Source organism: Monodon monoceros, unplaced genomic scaffold (genome assembly GCF_005190385.1).
Source record: "Monodon monoceros isolate NGI ecotype Baffin Bay Population unplaced genomic scaffold, NGI_Narwhal_1 Super_Scaffold_15, whole genome shotgun sequence".
In the NCBI taxonomy this organism is placed as follows: domain Eukaryota; kingdom Metazoa; phylum Chordata; class Mammalia; order Artiodactyla; family Monodontidae; genus Monodon; species Monodon monoceros.
The window spans coordinates 35650392-35673850 of record NW_021703771.1 but is presented as its reverse complement, the minus strand read 5'-3'; the positions used below and the strand labels follow the sequence as shown (position 1 = coordinate 35673850).

The 23459-nt window shown below is 43.5% G+C and overlaps 1 protein-coding gene across 2 annotated transcripts in view; it reads left to right on the top strand.

Annotated features, from left to right (window-relative positions):
• The window catches only part of PREP (prolyl endopeptidase), a 136681-nt gene that overhangs the window by 100210 nt on the left and 13012 nt on the right, over positions 1 to 23459 (top strand). For both annotated transcript variants that reach the window (XM_029223820.1, XM_029223821.1), the window contains 3 exons: positions 16180 to 16316; positions 17471 to 17565; positions 20876 to 21007. In XM_029223820.1, coding sequence (XP_029079653.1) covers positions 16180 to 16316; positions 17471 to 17565; positions 20876 to 21007 — 364 coding nt within the window. The remainder of the gene's footprint in view (positions 1 to 16179; positions 16317 to 17470; positions 17566 to 20875; positions 21008 to 23459) is intronic.

Here is a 23459-nt window from a genome sequence, read left to right as displayed (position 1 = left end):
ATCAAAAGTATATTATTTCCACATTTTAAAACATTTTTAAATGAATAGACAAGATCGTCCGTCCATGATAGTGCTGGGGTAGACAAGGTAGTGGGAGGCATTTCGTAGCCATCAAAAAAAATTATATATGGTTTCATTGATGAGATTTTTGCTACTGTTATTCTACTGCACAAATACAAAACATTCACACAGCCAAGCTTAGAACAGGAAGCAAAGAAGAATCACGGTAGGATTTCTGAACTTTGTGATTTGCCTTCATCCCCCCCCCTCCCCGTTCTCTTTTCCGCCCCGCGGTGAGTTGCCTCCCAGTAGCTGTTTGTGATGCTCCTCTAAGCCTCTGTTCTGTCCCTTCTAACGGACCATCTCTTTGCAGCCTGCCCTCGCCAGCAGGAGTCTACTTCTGGCCCCATGCGTCCCAGTGGGGGAGTGAAATGCACTGTGTGCTCATGAGCTTCCTAATGATTGTTTTTTAAGCAACATGAAATCATCTATGGTGGGTTTCTTGTTTTGCCTCTTACTCACCTGAGGGGTCTATTTTGATGGTTTGCATTTGTATTGTCTGAGAGACTCTAGGTAGAAGTAGATCAGAGGGTAATAGCAGCGTTGGATGTGTCCAACAGAAACCCACATGAATGTCTTTGTGCCTGTGAATTTTACTTGCAAATTCACCTTTTCGGTATTCCAGGCATTCATTTTTCTATAGCAAAATTATTTTGTGTGCATTTGCTTCTCGCAGTGTTTTGCTGCATCTCAGTTTCCCCTTGGAGGTACAAATGAAAAGTGGCACTTGGACAGTTGTGCCAGCTTCCTGGTTCGGGGGCTTTTGTCAATGCTGTCCTTGATTCGGGGCCACCCTTGGCTTTGTGCAGGTTATTCCATCCCCCACCCCACGGCTGCAAACTGCTTGACTGCAGAAACACCGCTCCCCTTTCTCCTCTTTTAACATCTGTCTCTCTTTAATAGTTCACACTCTTAAGAATGCATAACGGCCAGCCACAAATGGTTAAGCTGCAAAGTTCTCTTCTGTTCTGTTACTGAACAGTCTGGCTAGAGTTTGTTTTTTCAACATTGGTTATTTTATTTTTCTAGTGCAATAAAATAAATAAGTGGTCTGATGTAGGTGTGAGTTAATGAGGATTTGAAATGGATTTCAAGCATTCTTTTTATTTTTTTGCGGTACGCGGGCCTCTCACTGCTGTGGCCTCTCCCGCTGCGGAGCACAGGCTCCGGACGCGCAGGCCCAGCGGCCATGGCTCACGGGCCCAGCCGCTCCGCGGCACGTGGGATCCTCCTGGCCTAGGGCACGAACCCGTGTCCCCTGCATCGGCAGGCGGACTCTCAACCACTGCGCCCCCAGGGAAGCCCTTCAAGCATTCTTATTGGGTGTTTATGATGCAGTTGCAACCTCATGAGTCAATTACCAGAACCAAACAGTGCAAGAGCCATAAAGCTCATCCACCGTGGCACTGCTAAATTAAGAGATTAACAGCTACACACAGGAAAATGTCAGATGTTAAATATTTTTCATTAGTAATAAGTTGGAAGTTTGGGATCCCTTATCCATGCTTATACAGCCTCTTAAGTACCTCAATCAGAGTTAATTTATATTTTTTTTACTTTTCAGCTTACAAGCACTGTGTTGCCAGACTCTAGATGGCTGTGTTTGTATGGATTTTAAAAAAATTTTATTCAGTTTGTTTAAACTAAAAACAAAATAGTTCACCCATTTCTCCCACCCCCCACCTCTGGCAACCGCCACTCTGTCCTCTGAATCTATGAGCTTAGTTTTTGTTTCGTTTTCTTAGATTCCGCATATAAGAGAGAGCATATGGTATGTGCCTTTCTCTGTCTGACTTAATTTCACTCAGCATAATGCCCTCCAGGTCCATCCACGTTGTGGCAAATGGCAGGATTCATTCCTTTTTATTGCTGAGTAATATTCCTGTGTGTGTGTGTATCACAATTTTTTTGATCCATTTGTCTATTGATGGACACTTAGTTGTCTCCATATCTTGGCTATTTTAAATAATGCTGCAATAAACATAGGGGTACATATATCTTTTTAAATTAGTGTTTTCACTTTCTTCAGATAAATACCCAGAAGTGGAATTGCTAGATCATGTGGTAGTTCTATTTTTAATATCTTTTGAGGAACCTCCATCACCATTTTCCATAGTGGCTGCACCAATTTACACTCCCACCAACAGTGCACAAGAGTTCCCTTTTCTCCACATTCTTGCCAACACTTGTTACTTCATGTCTTTTTGATAATAGCCATTTTAACAGGTAAAGTGATATCTCATTGTTTTTTGTTTTATAAATTTATTTATTTATTTTTGGGTGTGTTGGGTCTTCGTTTCTGTGCGAGGGCTTTCTCTAGTTGCGGCGAGCGGGGGCTACTCTTCATCGCAGTGCGCGGGCCTCTCACTGTTGCGGCCTCTCTTGTTGCGGAGCACAGGCTCCAGACGCGCAGGCTCAGTAGTTGTGGCTCACGGGCCTAGTTGCTCCGCGGCATGTGGGATCTTCCCAGACCAGGGCTCGAACCCGTGTCCCCTGCATTGGCAGGCAGATTCTCAACCACTGCACCACCAGGGAAGCCCTGTCTCATTGTTTTGATTTTCATTTCCCTGGTGATTAATGGTGTTGAGCATCTTTTCATGTACCTGTTGGCCATCTGTATGTCTTCTCTGAAAAAATATCTATCCAGGTCTTTTGCCCATTTTTTAATTGGATTATTTGGTCCTTGCTATTGAGTTGTATGAGTTCTTTATATATTTTGGAGAGTAGCCCCTTACCAGATGCATGATTTGCGATTATTTTCCCCTATTCAGTAGGTTGCCTTTTCACTTTATTGAAGGTTTCCTTTGCTCTGCAGAAGTTTTTTGGTTTGATGTAGTCCCACTTATTTATTTTTGCTTTTGTTCCTTTTGCTCTTGGTGTCAGATTCAAAAAATCATCAAGACCCATGTCAAGAAACTTACCATCTATGTTTTCTTCTAGGAGTCTTATGGTTTCAGGTGTTATGGTCAAGTCTTTAATCTATTTTGAGTTAATTCTGGTGTATAGTGGAAGATAGTGGTCCATTTTCATTTTTCTGCATGTGGCTGTCCAGTTCTCCCAACACCATTGATTGAAGAGACTGTCCTTTCCCTATTGTATATTCTTGGTTCCTTTGTTGTAAATTAGTTGACCATATGAGCATGAGTTTATTTCCGGGTTCCCTATCCTGTTACACTGATCTATGTGTCTGTTTTCGTGCCAGTACCATAGTGTTTTGATTACTCTTGGTTTATAATATAGTTTGAAATCTGGACACATGATTGCCTCCAGCTTTGTTCTTTCACAAGGTTGCTTTGGCTGTTCAGGGTCTTTTGTGGATCCATACAAATTTTAGGATTTTTTTTTCTATTTCTGTGAAAAATACCATTGCAATTTTGATAAGGATTGCATTGAATCTCGATATTGCTTTGGGAAATATGGATATTTTAACAATATTAATTCTTCCAATCCATGAGCATGGGATGTCTTTCCATTTATTTGTGTCTTCTTCAGTTTCTTTCATTAATGTCCTGTAGTTTTCAATATATAGGTCTTTCATCTCCTTGGTTAAATTTATTCCTATGTCTTGTATTCTTTTTGATGCAATTATAAATGGGACGATTTTAATTTCTCTTTCTCATAGTTCATTATTAGTGTAAAGAAATGCAACAGATTTTTGCATACTGATTTTGTATCCTGCCCCTTTACTGAACTTGTGGATTAGTTCTAACAATGTTTTGGTGGAGTCTTTAGGGTTTTTATATATATGATATCGTGTCTTCTGCAAATAGTGACAGTTTTACTTCTTCCTTTCCAATATGGATACTTACTCCTTTTTCTTGCCTAGTTGCTCAGGCTAGGACTTGCAATACTGTGGTGAGTAATTAGTGGCAAGAGAGGATATCCTTGTCTTGTTCCTGACCTTAGAGAAGGGCTTTCAGCTTTTCCCCATTGAGTATGTTGTTAGCTCTAGGCTTATCGTATATAGCCTTTATTATGTTGAGGTATGTTCCCTCTATACCTGCTTTGTTGAGAGTTTTTATCATAAATACATGTTGAATTTTGTCAAGTGCTTTTTCTGCATAAGATTTTTAACCCTTCATTTTGTTAATGTGGTATATCGCATTGACTGATTTGTGGGTGTTGAACCATCCTTGCCTCCCTAGAATAAATTCCAATTCAATATATTGTTGGATTTGGTTTGGTAATATTTTGTTGAGGATTTCTTTTAATGAACTGCCACTTAAAATACTTTTTCTTATGTTTGATTGAAGCATGGGGTCCAGTTTGAGCATTCACTAACGCATTTGTCCAGCATTCATTTTCTAAGTGCCTACTGTCCTCTGGGCACTGTATTAGGTATAGATGTAAACTGATGCACGGCCCCAAGAGGGAGATGCCTGATGGTGCAATAGTTGTGCCATTGAGGGTTCAAGAGGAGCCCCTGGGGGAGGGGCCAGAGGATTTGCTGATCCCTTGTTTACAGGGGCTAACAGCATGGAGTCTGGAGTCAGACAGCCCAGGTTCAAATCCTGACTCTATCACTTATGAGATATATGTTTTGGACTAGTTACTTTTCTGTGTCAAAGTGACTTCCCTAAAAAATGGCAGTATTCATGGTATAAAGTGTGAATTAAAATGAGGGAATATTTATAACGCTCTTAGAGTAGTATTTGGTACATGGGAAAAACTATGTAAGTGTTTTAAACAAATCAAGTAAAATAAATACTGTATATTGTGACCAAAGTAAGGACTAAGGAAAACTCTATTGTGAAAAATATAGAAACTAAGTGGCAGGCATTTTAATATTTGTTTTTAAATGTATGGAAACTTTAGTCGATAGTTAACTTATATAGGAATTTACTATTACTAGGTTCTGTCTCCAGAGCCTTGGATAACTTTTGTTCCCTGTATTTTCAGTTACTTTGACTTTTTCAGGTAGAGAAGAACTTTGTAACAATTAAGGAAGTTCCAAAATGAAATGACCTGCCATTTGTCTTGTTGTAAATTTCTTTCTCATTACTAGAAATATCCAAGCAAAGGTTGAACCTGCCTGAGATGTAGCTCTGGGGATGCCTGCATTGGGTAGGAGTAGATGGGAGTCAAATAAGTGCATTCCTAAGGGCCGATGATTTGTTTCTTTTCAGTCATACTTTATTCAGGCATGTGACGTGGGAACCAGGGTCTGGAGATGTGAAATGGCAGTTTCACTGGAGAAGGTAGTTGGGAAGGATTCACAGATGTTGAAGGCGGAGAGTAGAGTCTCCATTGCTGGTCTCAAACGTGGACTTCATTTTGTAGAAAATGGGGAGGCATTGCATGTTTTCAGTAGGGGAATGACCTAGATTAAAAGGAAGATTTTTTTTGATTGCGGGGAGATTAATCTGGTAACAAGTATCGAAAGATTGGAAGCAAGAGTCCTGTTAGGAGACAAGGCCACCATGTGGATAGGCAGGGCTAGATAAGATGACATGTGAGAGGCATCCAAGATGACTCTGAGCCTCAGGAACTGAGGCTGGGTGGTGTATAGGAATTTGTGGGATCGGAAAGAGAGTGTTTAATATGTAATTCTAACTCATTTATTCAGTCAACAAAAATTCATAAACAAATGTTTACTGAATGCACACAGTGCAGGGCTCATAGTGACCTGAGGTTGGACTCATCATGCTGTTTTCATGAAGAACAAAACAGACACACGTGCATTCCACGTGCAGCCTAAAAGCCCACTGTGGTGACCCTCATTACAGGGCAATGTATGCATTCTTAGAGAGCACCTCAGAAACAATGCCTGTTAATAAACAAAAACTGCTTTCTCTGAACCTCTGCATATAGTAAGTAGGTCCTTCACTTTTATGAAAATGTCTGATTGTGTGTTTGCCTTGACCACAAGGAAATCGGGGCAGTGGAACTGTCGGTGGCTTTTATGTTTCACAATCAAGTCGTATTTATTCATCATAGCCCCTTATGTCTTTCTACCTTAAAATACATGAATACCTCTAAACTCTAAAAACTCATGAAAGTGCCATGTTCCACTTGTGTCTGTACCACTGGCTTTCTTTCCTCATGTTCAGAACCTTCCACTTTCTATTTCACTTCTTGCTGCACAGTTTGAGACTGGGAATAGGTTTATTATTCCAAAGAACAGATGGCTGAGCCTTTGAGAGCCGGTGCATTTCTGCAGAGACTATGCATATAGCACTTAGCACGTCGTTGGTGCTCAAGAAATGTCCCAAAAATTAAAACAGATTTTTTAAATAGACCGACTTCGCTGTCATTGAGGTGCCCCACAGGAGTTTTTTTAAATCTCCAGTGTTACAAAAATGTCCAGCCATCCTTTGGAAAGCAGACTAAAACAATCTGAAATAAACACTTCCCTTTATATTTTCTGCCCAAAGGTGACCCTTAAACTCTCCCCCGCTCCTCCAAAGTTAAAAGTCTAGAAAAGAGATAGGGTTACAACCTTCCTTGTATCTGAAACAGGCTAGTATTTTTAACGTAAGCACAGCTCAGAAATGTGCAGCGCCTCCCGAAGTTCTTCGTATACTTGTTTTACGAGCTAATGGGGGCACAGAGGTTGCCTTCTGCCCAGTTCTGTGGGTGATGGAATGTCCTGTTCCCTGTTTGCATTGAGCACGGAATTTCTGAGCAGCTCTGCTCCTCATCACATGTGTCTGCCATCCTTAGCACAGGCCACACAAGGGGCTCTGTCAAGTCTAATGGGAAGGGAAGCTCAGCGCCCTTTATGAACATTCTCCTTTCAACCCGTCAGGCTCTAAAATTAGGCAGGAGTCGCCCTCACCAGACATTCCTCTCTGCAAAGGGCTTGCCCTTTACCGTTTTCCTTCACCTTGCGTGGACGAGCACATCCTGTTACCCGTGATAACGAGAGTCCTGGCGTTTGCCTCAGAGAGGACCAAGTCTGAATCAGATTAACTGTGGGGCTGAAGATTGTTTGGGGAACTTAAATGGTCTCACATGTTCAAATGTGTTAGCAAAATTGATTTTATTACTAAATGTATTATTATCTCCAGAAAAGTAATCATTTCAGCAGAGAGAGCTGATCTTTTCATAACTGATGTCATTCTCTCGAAGGACAGTAATGTTCCCTTGGTTTGTTATGTTCACTTGCTCCTTTTTTTCCTTTAAAGGAAGATTTTTTTTTTTTTTTAGCGGTACACGGGCCTCTCACTGTTGTGGCCTCTCCCGTTGCGGAGCACAGGCTCCGGACGCGCAGGCTCAGCGGCCATGGCTCACGGGCCCAGCCGCTCCGCGGCATGTGGGATCTTCCCGGACCGGGGCACGAACCCGTGTCCCCTGCATCGGCAGGCGGACTCTCAACCACTGCGCCACCAGGGAAGCCCATAAAGGAAGATGTTTTTATTTCATCTGTATGAAGCCAGATTCACATGACAGCTGGACATGCATACAGATCAGCTGGACATGCATACAGATATACATGCATATCCAGAGAAAGACCACTTGATATTTGGTGATGCCTCGGCACAGTCATGCGGACAATAGGGATGGTCATTTCTGACATTTTGGACTTATATAAACCTTTTCTCTCTCTTCCTCAAGAGTTTTAATTTAAAGGATGCAGATCAGGGATCGGTCAGTCATTCGTTAGGATAATGGTTTTAAATGTGCAAAATTAGAAGATGCTTTAAACTGATTACTTATCAAGTTGGGGTTAGTTTTTCTTATGATTCTCTCAAGCATTTTTTGTTTCATTTCTGAAGTGAATGGTGCCTTTTAAGAATACTATTGAAACTGAATTTTTTTAGTAGAACGACATGGCAGGATATAGTGGGATTTTTATTATTCTTTTAATACTCTGTCCTCGAGGTGGAAACACTGATGACTGTTTAGAGAAGGATCATCTTTCTAAGCAGACCCATTCTGCTTTAAGAAATAACGATAAGTAATAACTCCTGTATCCGGAATATGGCTTTTGACATGCTTGAATGAGTCTCCTTTTCAAGAGGGTAACGAAAACAAAAAAGCGAAGAAAGCGTAGTATCTTGGCCAGAATACTTGTCCCCTGGATGCCCTAGAGGCCAGTGATCATTGTCTTGGGGTGGGGGTGGGGAGAATATATTAAATCTATGTCAAAGTTTCTAACGTTTGCAAAATTTTGCATAATTACACCCAGTAAAGATGCTTACAAGGAAGTAATAGCTTGAAGTGAATTACTTTCTAATAGGGTAGAAAAAACTCTGGACCAGGGGCTTGGTGTTAATTTTATGTAAGCTAGCAGCGTTACCTGGCAGTTACCTTTATGGATCTTGGGTTTCTCGTTTCTAAAATAAGAGAGGGTGACCAGCTAGGTGAGGTCCCAGAGTGACATTCTCTCCTTGTATCTGTCCCAGAGTGACATTCTCTCCTTGTATCTTTATTTTTATTTTTTGTGCATTGGGTCTTCATTGCTGCACACGGGCTTTCTCTAGTTGCAGCGAGCGGGGGCTATTCTGTTGCGGTTCGCAGGCTTCTCATTGCAGTGGCTTGTCTTCTTGCAGAGCATGGTCTCTAGGTGCGTGGGCTTCAGTATTTGTGGCATGTGGGCTCTGTAGTCGTGGCTTGCAGGCTCTAGAGCACATGCTCAGTAGTTGTGGCACACGGGCTTAGTTGCTCCACGGCATGTGGGTTCTTCCCAGACCAGGACTCGAACCCATGTCCCCTGCATTGGCAGGCAGATTCTTAACCACTGGGCCACCAGGGAAATCCCTGAAACATTTTAAATACCCAGAATTTGGGATGATCATCTTGATTCCCCAGGGCTGAGAAAGAGCTGACACCAGCTTTCTTTCCCAGGTGGAACCAGTCACACAACTACTTGAAAATACCCATCTCTGTCCTCTATGGAGATACAGCGTGGGCTTCCCAGAGGGTGTGCTTCCTGATCGCCTTGTTGTGCTGAATGTGGACTAACATTGTTATGCTGCTGTGAGAGTCTACAAAATGAAGTACCTAAGTTTTAAAGGGGAGGAACACGGAATTAAGGCAGGAAACATTCTAAAGTCAGTGTTTGATCAATCTGGTTGGCTTAGTAATGTCTAGAACTAACTGAGGCTTTGAATCGCCGTCGTGATGTTTATTTTTCATCTGTGGTGTCCCTGATGAAGGTTGCATATCAAAACACGATAAAATAGTCCCTCTCATGTGGTCTCACGGGTGCTTCCAAAGACGCGCTGTCTTAAATTCTTCGGTGGTGCTTGTGTCGGTGAAGGTGGACGGGCGTGCCGGGGGAAAGACCTGGTGCTGACACTGGTGTCATAGGCTCCTGGTTGGACTGGACCTATCGCACGGACCGTTTGCTCTGCTGCTGACAGGAATGGGGTAGACGGGGCCCGTCAGCCTCACATGATGAGCTGTTGGACCTAGATGACGGACAGACTTTTTCTGTTACTCAAGTGGGTGCCTGCTGGATCCCGTGGGAGCACTTTGTTGTCCTGTCCGTTAAGGGTCCCAATAAAGGCTTTGGCATCCCATCAAAGGTCTGTGCCCACAGTGGACACTCAAAATGAACGGATGTGTATTGTCAGCTCGCTCTCAATTGGTCACAATTACGAGGGCGAAAAGTCTTTTTGCTTTTTAGCTTGAACCTGGGTGGCGGTGTAGCAATAAACTATTGAAAACAGCCCATGGGTTCAAGCTTCAGCAGTCACCTCCTCATCAAGCAGTAACGGCTTCTGTATCATATAAATAGATAAAATATATTATGGTTGTTGTGTGTTACTAATAATAGTTTGAGGCGCCACTGCTCCTACCACCGCTTCACTTTAGCCAGTGAGAGGAGTCAGGGAGACCAGGTGGGTTTGAGGCTAGTGTGGCAGAGAGTCCTGAGCAGGGTCACCAGCACACATGCGCGAGGAGAGGCCTGAGAATTGAAGTGGCCGAGTGATGCCTGGGCGTGGGGTCCTTGGCACAAGATGTGATTCTGAGAGTTGGCAGTTGGGTGGCTGAGGAGAGAGTGAAGTAAGGGAGCCTGTACAAGGTACACCTAGAGCACGTTGGCTTGCAGATGTAGACGGGCCACCCACCGTGTGACATCACAGCCCTCAGAGTGGAGCAACCTGAGGGCCTTTCTAACCAGCCCCTCAACAGGGACCTGCAAATGTGGGCGTGAAGGTCCTTAGCACGGAGTAGTTTATTGGAACTCTCTGAGATGGCAAATGGGGCATTTGCAGAGAGAAAAGAGAAGACCCAGTATAGAAAACTGCAAAACAGTAGCATTTGGCAGCAGGAAGAAGAGCTAGTAATGGGATCAGTTAGGAAGGTTGAAAGAGAATTAGAGAAATACTGCACCCAGGAAGCCAAAGAAGCAGCTGCGAGATAGGGATCGAAACAGATGAGGCCTGGGAAGAAACCAATTCAAAAATGGCATTTCTGAAAAATGGGAAAAAGAATGATTCTTTAGTAAATGGTGTATAATAGTTGGCTATTTGGGGAAAAGTAGTTAGATACCAGATCATATGTAAAAAGAAACTTCATTTGGATAACCATAAATGTAAAAATTCAAAATGAAAATATAGACAAATATTTTTACAACTTGGGGTGAGGGAGTCCTATCTGTATATGTGCTATGTAAATATATTCAAGATACCGCAAAGAAAGTTTAAAAACAGGCTGGGAGGAAATACAAACAAAATATATGACAGAAAGAAAGGTAAATGTCCTTAATGTAAGAAGAGTTTCTGTTAACTAATCAGAAAGGTAAAACACACTGAAAGCGTGGGCACACTTTGTTTTCTGAGGAAGAGATACAAAATGACCAATTAACAGATGAAAATCTTTGCTAATTTAAAAACTGAGTCTTAAAACTGGTGAGATGGTAATGTTTGCCTATTACACTAGCAGAAATTAAAATCCATCTTAATGCCCACTGCTAATAAGAAATTGATACTTGGGTAATATTGTCATTAGGAGCTTAAGTTGATACACCATTCTTAGAGAATTATTTGTCAGAATCTACTGAATGTTTTTATTGGAGTGGAGTTGATTTACAATGTTACTTTCTGCTGTGTAGCACAGTCAATCAGTTATACACATAACCACCCTTTTTTAGATTTTCCCATATGTCATTACATAGTATTGAGTAGTTCCCTGTGCTAGACAGTAGGTCCTTATTCATTATCTATTTTATATATCGTAGTGTGCATACGTCATTCCCAATCTCCCAATTGATCCCTCCTCCCTGTTTCCCCCCGTAACCATAAGATTGTTTTCTACATCTGTAACTCTATTTTTATTTATAAATAAGTTCATTTGTACCATTTCTTTAGATTTCACATACAAGCCATAGTATATTTGTCCTTCTCTGTCTGCTCTCACTCAGTGTGACAATCTCTTGGTCCATCCGTGTTGCTGCAGATGGCATTATTTCATTCGTTTTCACGGCTGAGTAATATTTCATTGTATATATGTGGCACATCTTCTTTATCCATTCCTCTGTCAATGGGCACTTAAGTTGCTTCCATGTCCTAGCTATTGTAAATAGTGTTGCAGTGAACTTTGGGGTGCACGTATCTTTTCGAATTATGGTTTTCTCCAGATAATATGCCCAGGAGTGCGATTACTGGGTCATATGGTACTCTGTTTTTAGTTTTTTAAGGAACCTCCATACTGTTCTCCATGATGGTTGTACCAATTTACATTCCTACCAATGAGGTGGATACCTCATTGTAGTTCTGATTTGCAGTTCTCTAATAATTAGTGATGTTGAGCATCTTTTCATGTGCTTTTTGGCCATCTGTACAGTACGGACCATCCACGTGGGTCTTACTCTGTCTTGCCTGCCACAGACTGCTTCCTGCACTCCTCCGAATCCCAGAAGCTCCCTCTCTGTCCCAGCTGATCCCCCTGCCACCGGTGAGGGGGCTTCCCTGAGTGCAGGAACCTTTCCTCTCCTATAGCTCCCCCCCGCCAGGGGTGCAGGTCACATCCCGTTTCCTCTTTTTTCTTCCTCTTTTTTCTCTTTCTTTCATCCTACCCAGTTGTGTGGGGATTTTTCTTGTCCTTTTAGGTGTCTGAGGTCCTCTGCTAGTGTTCAGCAGGTGCTCTGTGAGAATCGTTTCATTTGTAGATGTGTTCTTGATGTACTTGTGGGGAGAGGTGAACTCCACATCCTCCTATTTGCCATCTTGGCTCTAACGCCTCTGTTGAATTTTTAAATGCACATACACTTTGATTTAGCAATCTCATGTCTAAGAACATACCCTATAGAAATCATGGCATGAGTATATAAGATTTGTGTAAAAGGGATTTATTCCATCAATCATTGTTGATAACAGAAAAAGAGTAGTCTGAATAGCCTTTGGTGAGCAAATAGTTAAATAAGTTTGTGTACTTTCGGGCTTCCTTGGTGGCGCAGTGGTTGAGAGTCCGCCTGCCGATGCAGGGGACATGGGTTCGTGCCCCGGTCCAGAAGGATCCCACGTGCCGCGGAGCGGCTGGGCCCGTGAGCCATGGCCGCTGGGCCTGCGCATCCGGAGCCTGTGCTCCACGGCAGGAGAGGCCACAACAGTGAGAGGCCCGCGTACCGCAAAAAAAAAAAAAAAAAAGTTTTTGTACTTTCATACGATGAAGTACGAGGCAGCCACTTTGTTAAATGAGGTAAATCTGGGTATCTTTACCTGGAAGGAATCCCACATTAGGTAGCTGAGTGGGGAGAAGCCGACTAAGTTTTATCCCAATATTGGCCTGATTCTGTGTATTGCCTTTTAATAATAACCTGTGTATGTGAATACGTGTAAACAGATGTGTCCCTATAAGCATGCGGAAAAGTTTGGAAGGATCTATACCACCAGGGTAGAGGTAGGGATGGAGGGGCAAAGACAAGAAAATTCATCACTGCCCTTTGAAAGGGCAGTGGTGAGGATAGGACTGAACGAGGCAGGCAAGTGTGAGCTGTGGGTGTAGGTTACTGTGGATATGTTTGATCGGGAAGGAAGCAGGAGGTGGAAATTTAGTTTGAGGGACAGGCCTGGCGGTACAAAAGATTGGGGGCGTTGTTGTTGTTGTTATGTAGGATAGGAGAAATTTGAGTCTGTTTGTACGCCAAGGAAAGGGAGACAATACAAAAAGAAAACGTTGTGGTAATCAGAAGAGTGTGGTAGTAGTGGACTTAGTAAGCAATGAATGATCCTCCTTTCTCTGGGGTTCAGAGGGTTGAGTGAAGTTGGCAGAAGGTTTTTCCAGAACTCCAAGCAGGTGGCCCCCATGCAGATAGGAAAGGCCAGATACAAAGAGTAGGGGATGCAAATGGGTGGTGTTGGGAATGGAAGAAAATGGAAAACAATGGAAACAGCTAGGAGATGTGCTAAATCTGAAGGTTTGGTCATCCACCTCATACTTGTGGGATCAGAATTTCTGGGAATGAAGCCTAGGAAACTGCATCGTTAACATGTTTATCACAGATGCTTAGGCCCAACCCATAAGGTTCAAGAACCACTAGTGTAGATTATGAAGTGGAGCTTTTTGGTTTGGCCACGTTTGGGAAGCAAGTGGAAACAAGGAGTGTGCTGACTTTTCTTCCTTACCAGGCAAATCTAGAAAGAAACTTACTTACCCACAAAGCCTCTCAAAGAAAAGTCTTGAAGAAGTGGCTTCAAGAGGAAATCAAGTTTCAGTAAAGTCAAAGGAATGGAAAGAGCATAATGGGAACTAGCTGGGCTATTTTTAATGTCTGTTTCCAAACTGTCCACATGGATTCCTTCCATAGGTATCAAAAGACCCAGGAGCCCGTCTGTTGCGGGCAGGTTAAGGTTTATTGCCATCAGTTGCCACTCGATCAATGGAAGTGGCGTAAACACTGCTCTGTGCGTATATATGGAGATTTGATAAAGTCTTTATATATGTTAAGTGTGTATGTTTATTTCAAGTCTGAAATAGCCTTCTTTTAAGGAGTTGTCCTGAAGATGATTCTATCGTAGTCACGCTCACAGTGTCCTTTCACTTCTGGACAGCGTTCACGGTGGTGTTATTTTAACATCTCAACTATACCAACTTAAAACTTGGGTGTATTTTTGCAGCTATGGGCATAAGGGGGCCTTTGTGCTTTTGACTGTATTCCACAAGGATACCTCTCTGTCCTGGAGCCAGATGGGAGCATTGCAGACCAAGGTGCAGGCACTGGAAATCCTACAGGTGGTGGTAGCAAGCAAAGCAGTGCCAGAGGAGGAAGCCACGTTGCCCCGAAGCAAGAAGACAGAGCACTTTGCAAACAGGAGGCTCTGAGGGTCAGCTTAGTAGGGACAGAAGTGCACCAGTCCAGCTGACCGGGTGAAGAGTAGGACGCAGAAGGGGAGTTGCCTGAGGAGGGCTCAGCCGGGCTGGAGAGGGATTAGGTGCCGGGGCTGGGATTTGAGGATAGGTGGGAAGTCGGGAGGTAGCGGGGTGGGGGGGGGGGGGACGACGCTATTTTTTAAGCAGATGATTCAGTTAGGGCAGAATCGTGTGAGACAGTTTGCTCCCCTGCCCAGCCGCCCCCACAGTCTCCTCTGTGGTTAGAACGCGCCTACCTGAGGGCCTGGGTTTTAGCTCATTAGCCCCAGCCGTCGCCTGTACCTCTTACTCTGCATTTGCTTGTACCGCCCGCACAGTTAACGCTCTATTAGTGGCTCCTAACCGGCACTAAATAACTCTAACTAAAACCCTGTCTCCTCTGATAACTTTGAACTCTGCCATGTATTCTCATAATTCCTAAACAGTCAACTTTACATATATCTCAGTGTTTCTCTCCAAAGTCAGAAGCAAATGCTTGTTATACTGTTCCTTGGTAGGTTTCAAAAAACGACCAGACTCGCAGGCATTAATGATGGCCATGTAGTGCCTTGCTCCAAATCTGCCTCGCCTCCCCCCCTCTCCCCTGCCCGCCCCCCACTGTTTATTCCCAAGGACTTTGTGGACACTTTCCACGATAGAACTGCTACCTTAAAAAGCTTTGGATAGAATATGGCTCCGAGTCACACTACCTGTAGAGGTTTATGTCCCTGACTGTGACGTGTGAGGTCAGCAAGACATTTCTAAGCTGGGGCACTTTCCAGGTGTCATTTGGGATAAAGATGCCACGTTTGACCAGAGAAAGCTATTTACAGATTGTCTGTCTGGAAGAAGCCATTATCAGGTTTGGGTGACTTGGTGCTTATTCTGTGGCTTACCATTTGAATAACATTTCATGTTCTCTTTCTAATCCTTTTTCTCTTATTCCTTTTATCCAAAAAGTACTGAATCTAGAAATGTGAACTGAACTTACCAGATTCAGGAAGGTTTGATGAGCCTTAATTATCAATCCTGGAGAAAATGTCTTTGTTTAATCAGAAACAATAGGATTTCTATGTTGCTCCTTATCTACTCTCTAAAGCTAACATACGTTTTGTTGTTGCTAACATTTAATTAATAGTTGAACCTAGGAAAATGAAGAGGGGTTGAGTGTCTTAACATTTAGAGAGGAAGTTGAATATGAAATGTCTTTCCTAGAAAAACAGTCTTCCTAGATTGGATTGTTTGGCAGAAGAGCCAAATCTGAGTTTCCACTGCTGGGAGGGGTGCTCGGGAGCAGAGAGCTGAATGCCTGTTCTCTTATATGGGCCTCGTGGAGACCCTAAGAGGTGGGCACGGTAGCCACATTTTAGGGATAAAGAACTAAAGCTGAGGGGCTTCCCCTGGTGGCGCAGTGGCTGAGAGTCCGCCTGCCGATGCAGGGGACACGGGTTCGTGCCCCGGTCCGGGAAGATCCCACATGCCGCGGAGCACCTGGGCCCGTGAGCCATGGCCGCTGGGCCTGCACGTCCGGAGCCTGTGCTCCCCAACGGGAGAGGCCACAACAGTGAGAGGCCCGTGTACCGCAAAAAAAAAACAAAAGAAACTAAAGCTGAGCGAGGACAGACTTGCCAGGGGTCACCTAGCTTCTGAGAGTGGAAGAAGTATTCAAAGTCAAGTCTCCCTGTATTCACTACTCCACACTGTCTCCATAAAAACTGAAATATGCTTCACCATCAACTAGCCCCTTAGTGGTGCTGGGTTTTCACTGTGCTGCTCAACAGCTTGAAGCATTTACTACCTGACTGTTCCCCATGTAGAAGCATGCAAGTGTTTACTCAGGAATGCTAAATCTAGCTGTTCTGCTTTCTTTTGTTCTAGATTTTCTACCCTAGCAAGGATGGTACAAAGATTCCAATGTTCATCGTGCATAAAAAGGGCATAAAATTGGATGCCTCTCATCCCGCTTTCCTATATGGCTACGGCGGCTTCAACATATCTATCACACCCAACTACAGGTAAGCGTGGCACCTCGGAACTTCAGCGTGCATCTGATCTTCTCCGGACAGTGAGGAGAAACCAGAGACTGGTCTACTGCCTCTGCACCGGAGCCCCATCCCCTTGGTCCCCACGGGGGAACCTGGATCAAAACAACACTGATTCCTGAGCAGATCTTACCTTTGTTCATTTGTGCAACGAGTATTCGTTAAGCCTTGCTCTGTGTTGAGAAGTGAGACGAGTAAGGAAGTGTCCTTACACCATTTTCTTCCCTGAACCAGAGGATATGCTGGTAGTTTCAGTAGAGACCATCCGAGGTATAGGAAAAATGTTGAAGAGAGGACCACATGGGTGTATGGTTTGATTACCTACCTCAAACTCTCCTTTCCTCTGACCTTCAACATCCAGGAAATTAGCAGCCAGACCATCTTGAGCCTCAGGTTGCAGAAGCCCACAGTTTCCCCAGTTACTAAAAGGAAGAGTGAATAAATTTCAGACATAGTTCTAAAAGCAAAATTAATTTTAGTTAACAGCAAACAGAAAAATAACCTCACTCAGTACTGTTAGGGTCAGAGTGGAACGAGAAGGAAGAAACATAAAATCCAAACTCTCTAAAGAAGCTTTGTGCTATAGTTTCTTCTGTTTATTTCTAGAAAACATTCTCTAGCCCTGGGCACTCCGTTCTTATTTTCTGGTCCGTGTGCCTGATCTCCTCTGCCTCTCTCACACGTAGTTTTGACGTCTAAATTTCTGTAAAATCTGTTTAAAATTCATATTTCAGAAGGAACTTTCTTTTTTCCAACTTGAACAATTTGGAGAGAGATACTGGGAGAGATGGTAGCAGGGGCTTTTACCGGGTGTGTAACAAGCACAGCACCATTCATACCAGGGCTGTGTCACGTGGGTGGCAGTATTTTGGTTGCCAAGACAGTTGTTTAAAATGAGGTATACTGAATGCTCCTGAAAATGTATGAGCTTTGCAGTTAATCACTAGTCAGAAGTTAGAACATTTCACTTAAACCGAGCAATGTAAAAGTACTGGGCTTCCATGTAGATGACAGCACGTGTGGAGCATCTTCAGGGCTATGTGGGCGGGTGCAGGTGTGGTGGAGGAGGACAGCAGCCCTCACTGGGCACAGGTAGTGGCAGGTTAACTGTTTTTACCATTTCTCAGTGTGTCCAGGCTCATCTTTGTGAGACACATGGGTGGTGTCCTTGCAGTGGCCAACATCAGAGGAGGTGGGGAGTACGGAGAGACATGGCATAAAGGTGAAGTATTTTCTCTGCAGAAACGCAAATATGGCATAGCCCAAGCCGAGGGGATTAGGGGCAGAAAAGGATGCTTCCAAACACATTGCAGACACCATTCCCCCTTTCAATTTAAACAGCTCAGTCTTTTCAGTTTATTTTCCTTTGCAGTCTATTTTAATGAAGGACACCTTTTTCAGAAGCATCTCCTACATACCATAATCAGTTTTTTGTTTTTTTTTTTTTAGCAATGTATAGGGTACATTTTTATCTATCACTGTCAGAAGTGAGTCTGGGGGATACTTTTGGTATTTACTGTGTCTCCTTCTCCTGTTAGCCTGGCTTTTACTGTTTAGCATTATTGGCTATCTCAAAACAGACTGCAAAAACAGGCCATTTTCTCTTAAAAGAAAAGAGCACTCTAAAACAGAGCTTTCCTAGTCCCAGTTCGGGCATCTTTTGCTTGTTTTCTCTGATCTTCCCAACGTTGCTAAGAAATAGCATCCTCCTAGTGTTGCTGCTGGGACTCTAATAAAACCTGCACGTGCTAGATAAACACAAGAACACAGTCATTTTTCTTTTCTGGTTTTAACGGTTCAGTCCCTGTTCTCTGGCCTCCTGAAGCATGTATTCTAGTTGATTGAGGAAACTGCTCCTATATTCAACTTTATTCCCCAGATTATCATTCTTTAAAAAAAAAATTATGGCAATCTTTATTTTTAAAGCCCCATCTCTTCCTTTTCTCTCTATATGGAGCACACCCCGTCTCCCAGGCTTTTGTGTATCTGGAATGCATAACCAATAACTTGAAGAAGATATTCTTCCCTTACCTTATTCCTGTGTTTGTGGGAGGAGGGTGTGCGAAGCCCCTTCCCTCCCACCGGCTCCCTGCTTCTCCCCTCTCAACATCAGGCGTCCTGTGTAGGACAGTCTGCAGGCACGAGGGCGGCCCCCAGGGCTCAGGCTTGGCCAGCAGCACGTGGCGAGGAGGCTCTTCTCCCGCAGCAGGAGCATCCGAGACCACCCTTTGGATCCGTACACCCACTTGTCCTTCTCTACCTCCTAAGGCCAAGGCTCTGGTTTTCTGCATCGATCAGATCAGCAAAGATGAGGGTAGATCTGTAAAGAGCTTTTTTCATAAGTACCTGTTAGACGTCGGGAGGCAGGAAAGGCCCAAGCCTAAATCCTCGGTCTTCAGCATGGACCCCAAGGACTGATGTCAGACAGCAAACTATTTGAGCATCTTAGCAAGAGTGAGTGTCCCTAATGAACACATGGGCCCCCAGCCTGCCAGCCATCGTTGGGCCAGCTGCTGCCAGGTGTCATCCTTGAAGGCTTTATTGATTGTCACTGTATTTGAAACAGCATAGAATTCATTGTATAATTTTGACTTGGACCTGATATTAGAGTTTAATTACACTAAAATCATAGTGATATCTTACTGTGATATTAAGAGATGACTAAGAAAGGGGGAATAAAAGTAAACTCTCTACACACCTTATGTTGGATGTACATCCCAAATCCATATGCTAAGTCTGGACCCCTCGACTCACCCAATTTCCTGGTTAAAAATGTTTAATGTACACACTTAAACACCCACCTGCACGGACTCCTGACCCAGCGGCCTTCTCTTCAAAGAACCCAAGTTCTTCGCCATAGAATTCCTCTGGTCCTCAGGTGTCCACCATGCTCTGGTAGGGAAGAGTGCCCTTGGTCTTGGTCAACTCTCTCATCTCTGTATTAATTATAACCAAGTTATTATCCAGAAGTCTTGGGGGGTGGGGGAATTTGTAGCTTTACTGAAGCTAAAAGTTGATTACCTCTGTTTAGACTGATCATTAAACTTTCTCCTAATTTAGGCAGTGAAAGGGCCTGAAATGGAACTTTTCTAGTTAGACCCTAGCATACTGAACCTCGATAAATCTAGATTTCATTCTGTTAATTGAGTTTAGAATTTAATGCTCTTCAAAATAGTATTATTCCTGGAAACGAAGTAATCCTAGCCATCTTAATTCACCAATACTTTCTTATTAAAATCTTAATAATATGTTTTGATATGAAAAAATTTCTTCTGAAAAAATTTCTTCAGTAGCGCTGCTTCATCTTTAATTGAATTTCTGCAAAAATGGTTAATCTCAAATATCTAATTAGATCTATGTCTGCTTTTTGTTCATTTCATCGGCAGTTATTTCAGACATCCGTTCCTTTGCGGGCATGACTTTGACTTTTGGCCTTTACTTTTGGATATTACAAGGCCTTACAAATGTTCCCCTCTTTAAGTAGTTTCTTTGTTTGGCTCTACACTGGAATGGCTTCTAGATGAGAAAGCCCATATTCTCTGAGGAGATGCTTGAGATCCTCTTCATTCAAGCTTAGAGAAACTAATGGGCTGCTCTGCGCAGCACCACGTCCCCACCTAATTTACCTAAGTTCTTTAAGTGCCCGTGGGCAAAGTCAGAGAGCTCCCTTCTCGTAATCACGTCCCCACCTCAGACTCCGGCAGAGAGGAGGGGTGAGAAGTGCACCTCTTTGCACAGAGCACTTTCTTTTTTTTTTTAAATTAATTAATTAATTTTATTTTTGGCTGCGTTGAGTCTTCGTTGCTGCGCACGGGCTTTTCTCTAGTTCTGGTGAGGAGGGGCTACCCTTCGTTGCGGTGTGCAGGCTGCTCATTGCGGTGGCTTCTCTTGTTGCGGAGTGCAGACTTCAGTAGTTGTGGCTTGGGCTCTAGAGCGCAAGCTCAGTAGCTGTGGCGCACGGGCTTAGTTGCTCTGCGGCATGTGGGATCTTCCTGGGCCAGGGATCGAACCCATGTCCCCTGAACTGGCAGGCAGATTCTTAACCACTGCACCACCAGGGAAGTCCGTGCAGAGCACTTTCATCTTCCTAGGGAGGGGGCAGTGCACTCATCCCCATTGGAACGTGCTGTGTGGAACTCGAGGACTGGACTCTGCTCTGGGTCTTGGGTCAGTTTTGAGTCCAGCTCCTCCCAAGACACAGGTTCTTTTTGTTGACATGCTTTCACATTTTCATTCTCATGGTTGTCTGACATCATAACAGATCATCTCTTCCCTTTGGGGCACTTGCCTTTTTAGAAAAATACAAAGGCACCATATGGATTAGCAGTTGTGGCACTGATGATGGATCTCCACAATGCGTAACAAAATTTAAGTTGAGGCATTTTTCTAAATGTAGTGGTAGTCCATTGTGTTTAAGTTGATCAGTAGTTGAAACTATGCCCTATCATCATTTGAATTCCCCTTAGGTTAAAATGTGATTTTTTTTTTTTCTGTTTTGTTAATTAACTATCTTTCACTTTGGCACATTGTAGGTGGTATCCTGGCCAACAAACAAAACTGCTTTGATGACTTCCAGTGTGCTGCTGAATATCTTATCAAGGAAGGGTACACGTCTCCCAAGAGGCTGACTATTAATGGAGGTTCAAATGGGGGCCTCTTAGTAGGTGAGAACTGGGTTTTTTATTCATTGTACTTTACTAGTTAACTCTTGGAGTTTTCAGATACTCTGATTTACTTTGGCTCATGGATAGGAGCAGTGGTACAGAAAAAGCAAAACCCATTTGTATTTGGGCATCTAATTAATGACATTTGAAGACACAACTACTGACTCAACTCATCATAGCCTGAAAAGCCCTTCCTCCTCCCTGTTCTGAGCTCTATCGGACTGGACCGCAATTCTTACCCTTCCCTCTCCCGCTCCCCACAGACTGGACCCACAGGTCTCTAGGGTTCAGTCAGCACATGACTGAGCCTAATAACACACCTCTGACTGTGTTACCCAGAACTTGTAAGCTGTGATCACCACTAAACATTTGTTGAATACCTATGCCATGGGATGCTAGATGCTGTGGGTTCAGAGAAATAAGTCATGAAGGAAAATGAGGTACATGCAAAGATGGATCCACAGCTTCATCGTCATGAAATAGTTCACCCTTGCTGAGCACCTTGCCAGGCTCAGTGCTGAGCCCTTGACATGCACATGGCCTGGGAGTTGGGGGCAGGTATTATCCCCATTTTACAGAGGAGGACACTGGGGCACTGAGAGGTTGAGTAGCTTGCTAGTGCGATGGTAGTGCTGGGGTTGATGCTTAGCACCGTGGCTTTAGATTCTGCTCTTTTAATCTCTATGTGGCACTGCCTCTAAGTGGATTTTCCTCATTTTTGGTAGTTAATGAATTTTTACTTTTCTTTTCGTCTCTCAACAGTACTTAACATTGTAATGAACATTTATAGTGGTCCTGAACTTTGCTTGCTGGGTCCTACATCCAGTGTCATTAGGATACGAGGGGCCATTGTACAAATGGAGAAGAGCACAAATAGACTCAACCTAAAAAGCACATGTGACCATTTTTAGCTTTCAGTCCACTGTTGTCAGGGGATCTTGTCACATTCACTCCGTTTCCTTGTCTTTGAAATTTACTGACTTATGTCAAAACCTGAATTCCTGTCCTTATTACTTCTTTACCCCAATGGAATATAGTCTTGGAAAAAACATTTTCCCAGGGAGGTAAAATATATATATGTCCAAATAATTTGTTTAAATTTGGAAAGGGTAGAGATGTGGCCGAGATGGCAAAGTAGGAAAAACCCTGAGCTCACTTCCTTCCACGGGCACACCCAAATTACAACTATTTACAGAACAGCTATGTATGAGAACAACCTGAAGACTAATAGAAAAGATTTTCCACAACCAAAGATATAAAAAAGGAACCACAATGAGATGGGTAAGGAGGGACAGATGCACAGTATAGTCAAGACCCACAACCTCGGGCAGGCAAACCACAAATGGGAGGATAATCACAATTGCTGAGTTCCTTCCCAAGGAGAGAGGGGTTTGAGACCCACATCAGGCTCCCCAGTCCAGAGGTCCTACACCAGGAAAATGAGCCCCTAGAACATTCTGGCTCTGAAGGCCAGCGGGGCTTACTTTGATGAGAGCCAGAGGGCTGTGGGAAACAGAGACTCCACTCTCAAAGGGTGCACACAAAATCTCACATGCTCTGAGTCCTGGCACAGAGGCAGTCATTTGAAAGGAGCCTGGTCAGATTCCCTTGCTAACCTTGAAGAGCCTCCCAGAGGGGCAGGAGGCAACTGGGACTCCTACTGGGGACACAGGTGCTGGTGGCAGACATTTTGGGGAACTCTTTCTACCACAGGGACACTGGTGCTGACAAGCACCATTCTGGATCCTCTCTCTGGCTGTTAGCACTCCACCACCAGCAGACTGGCACCAGCTCTGGTCATGCAGAGATCAGACCTTGCCTATCAGCATGCCCAAAGTAGTTGGCCCTGCCACAACAGAAGGGCCCGTGCAGCCTACATAGGAGGCACCCCTAGAGCATGTAAACTCTTGTCACCAGAGGGAAGTCTGCTGCTGGGCCCTACAGGATATCACCTATATTAAGGATACTTATCCAAGCTCAGAAAACATAACCAACCTACCTAATACACAGAAATAAACACAGAGAATTAGGCAAAATTAGAAGACAGAACTATGTTCTTAAACTAAGGAGCAAGATAAAACCCCAGAAAAAGAACTAAGCAAAGTGGAGATAAGTAATCTTATCCAATAAAGAGTTCAGGTAATGATTACAAAGATGCTCAACAAACTCAGAAGAATAGATGAAGACAATGAGACATTTAACAGAAAGTTAGAAAATATAAAGAAGAGCCAAAAAGAGGTGAAGAATACAATAACTGAAATAAGAAATGTACTAGTAGGAATCAACAATAGATTAGATGATACAGAGGAATGGATCAGAGACCTGGAAAACAGAATAGTGAAAATCATCCAAGCTGAACAGAAAAAACAATTCTAAAAAATAAGGATAGCTTAAGAGACCTCTGAGACAACATCAAGCAAACTAATATTCACATTTTAGGGGACCAAGAAGG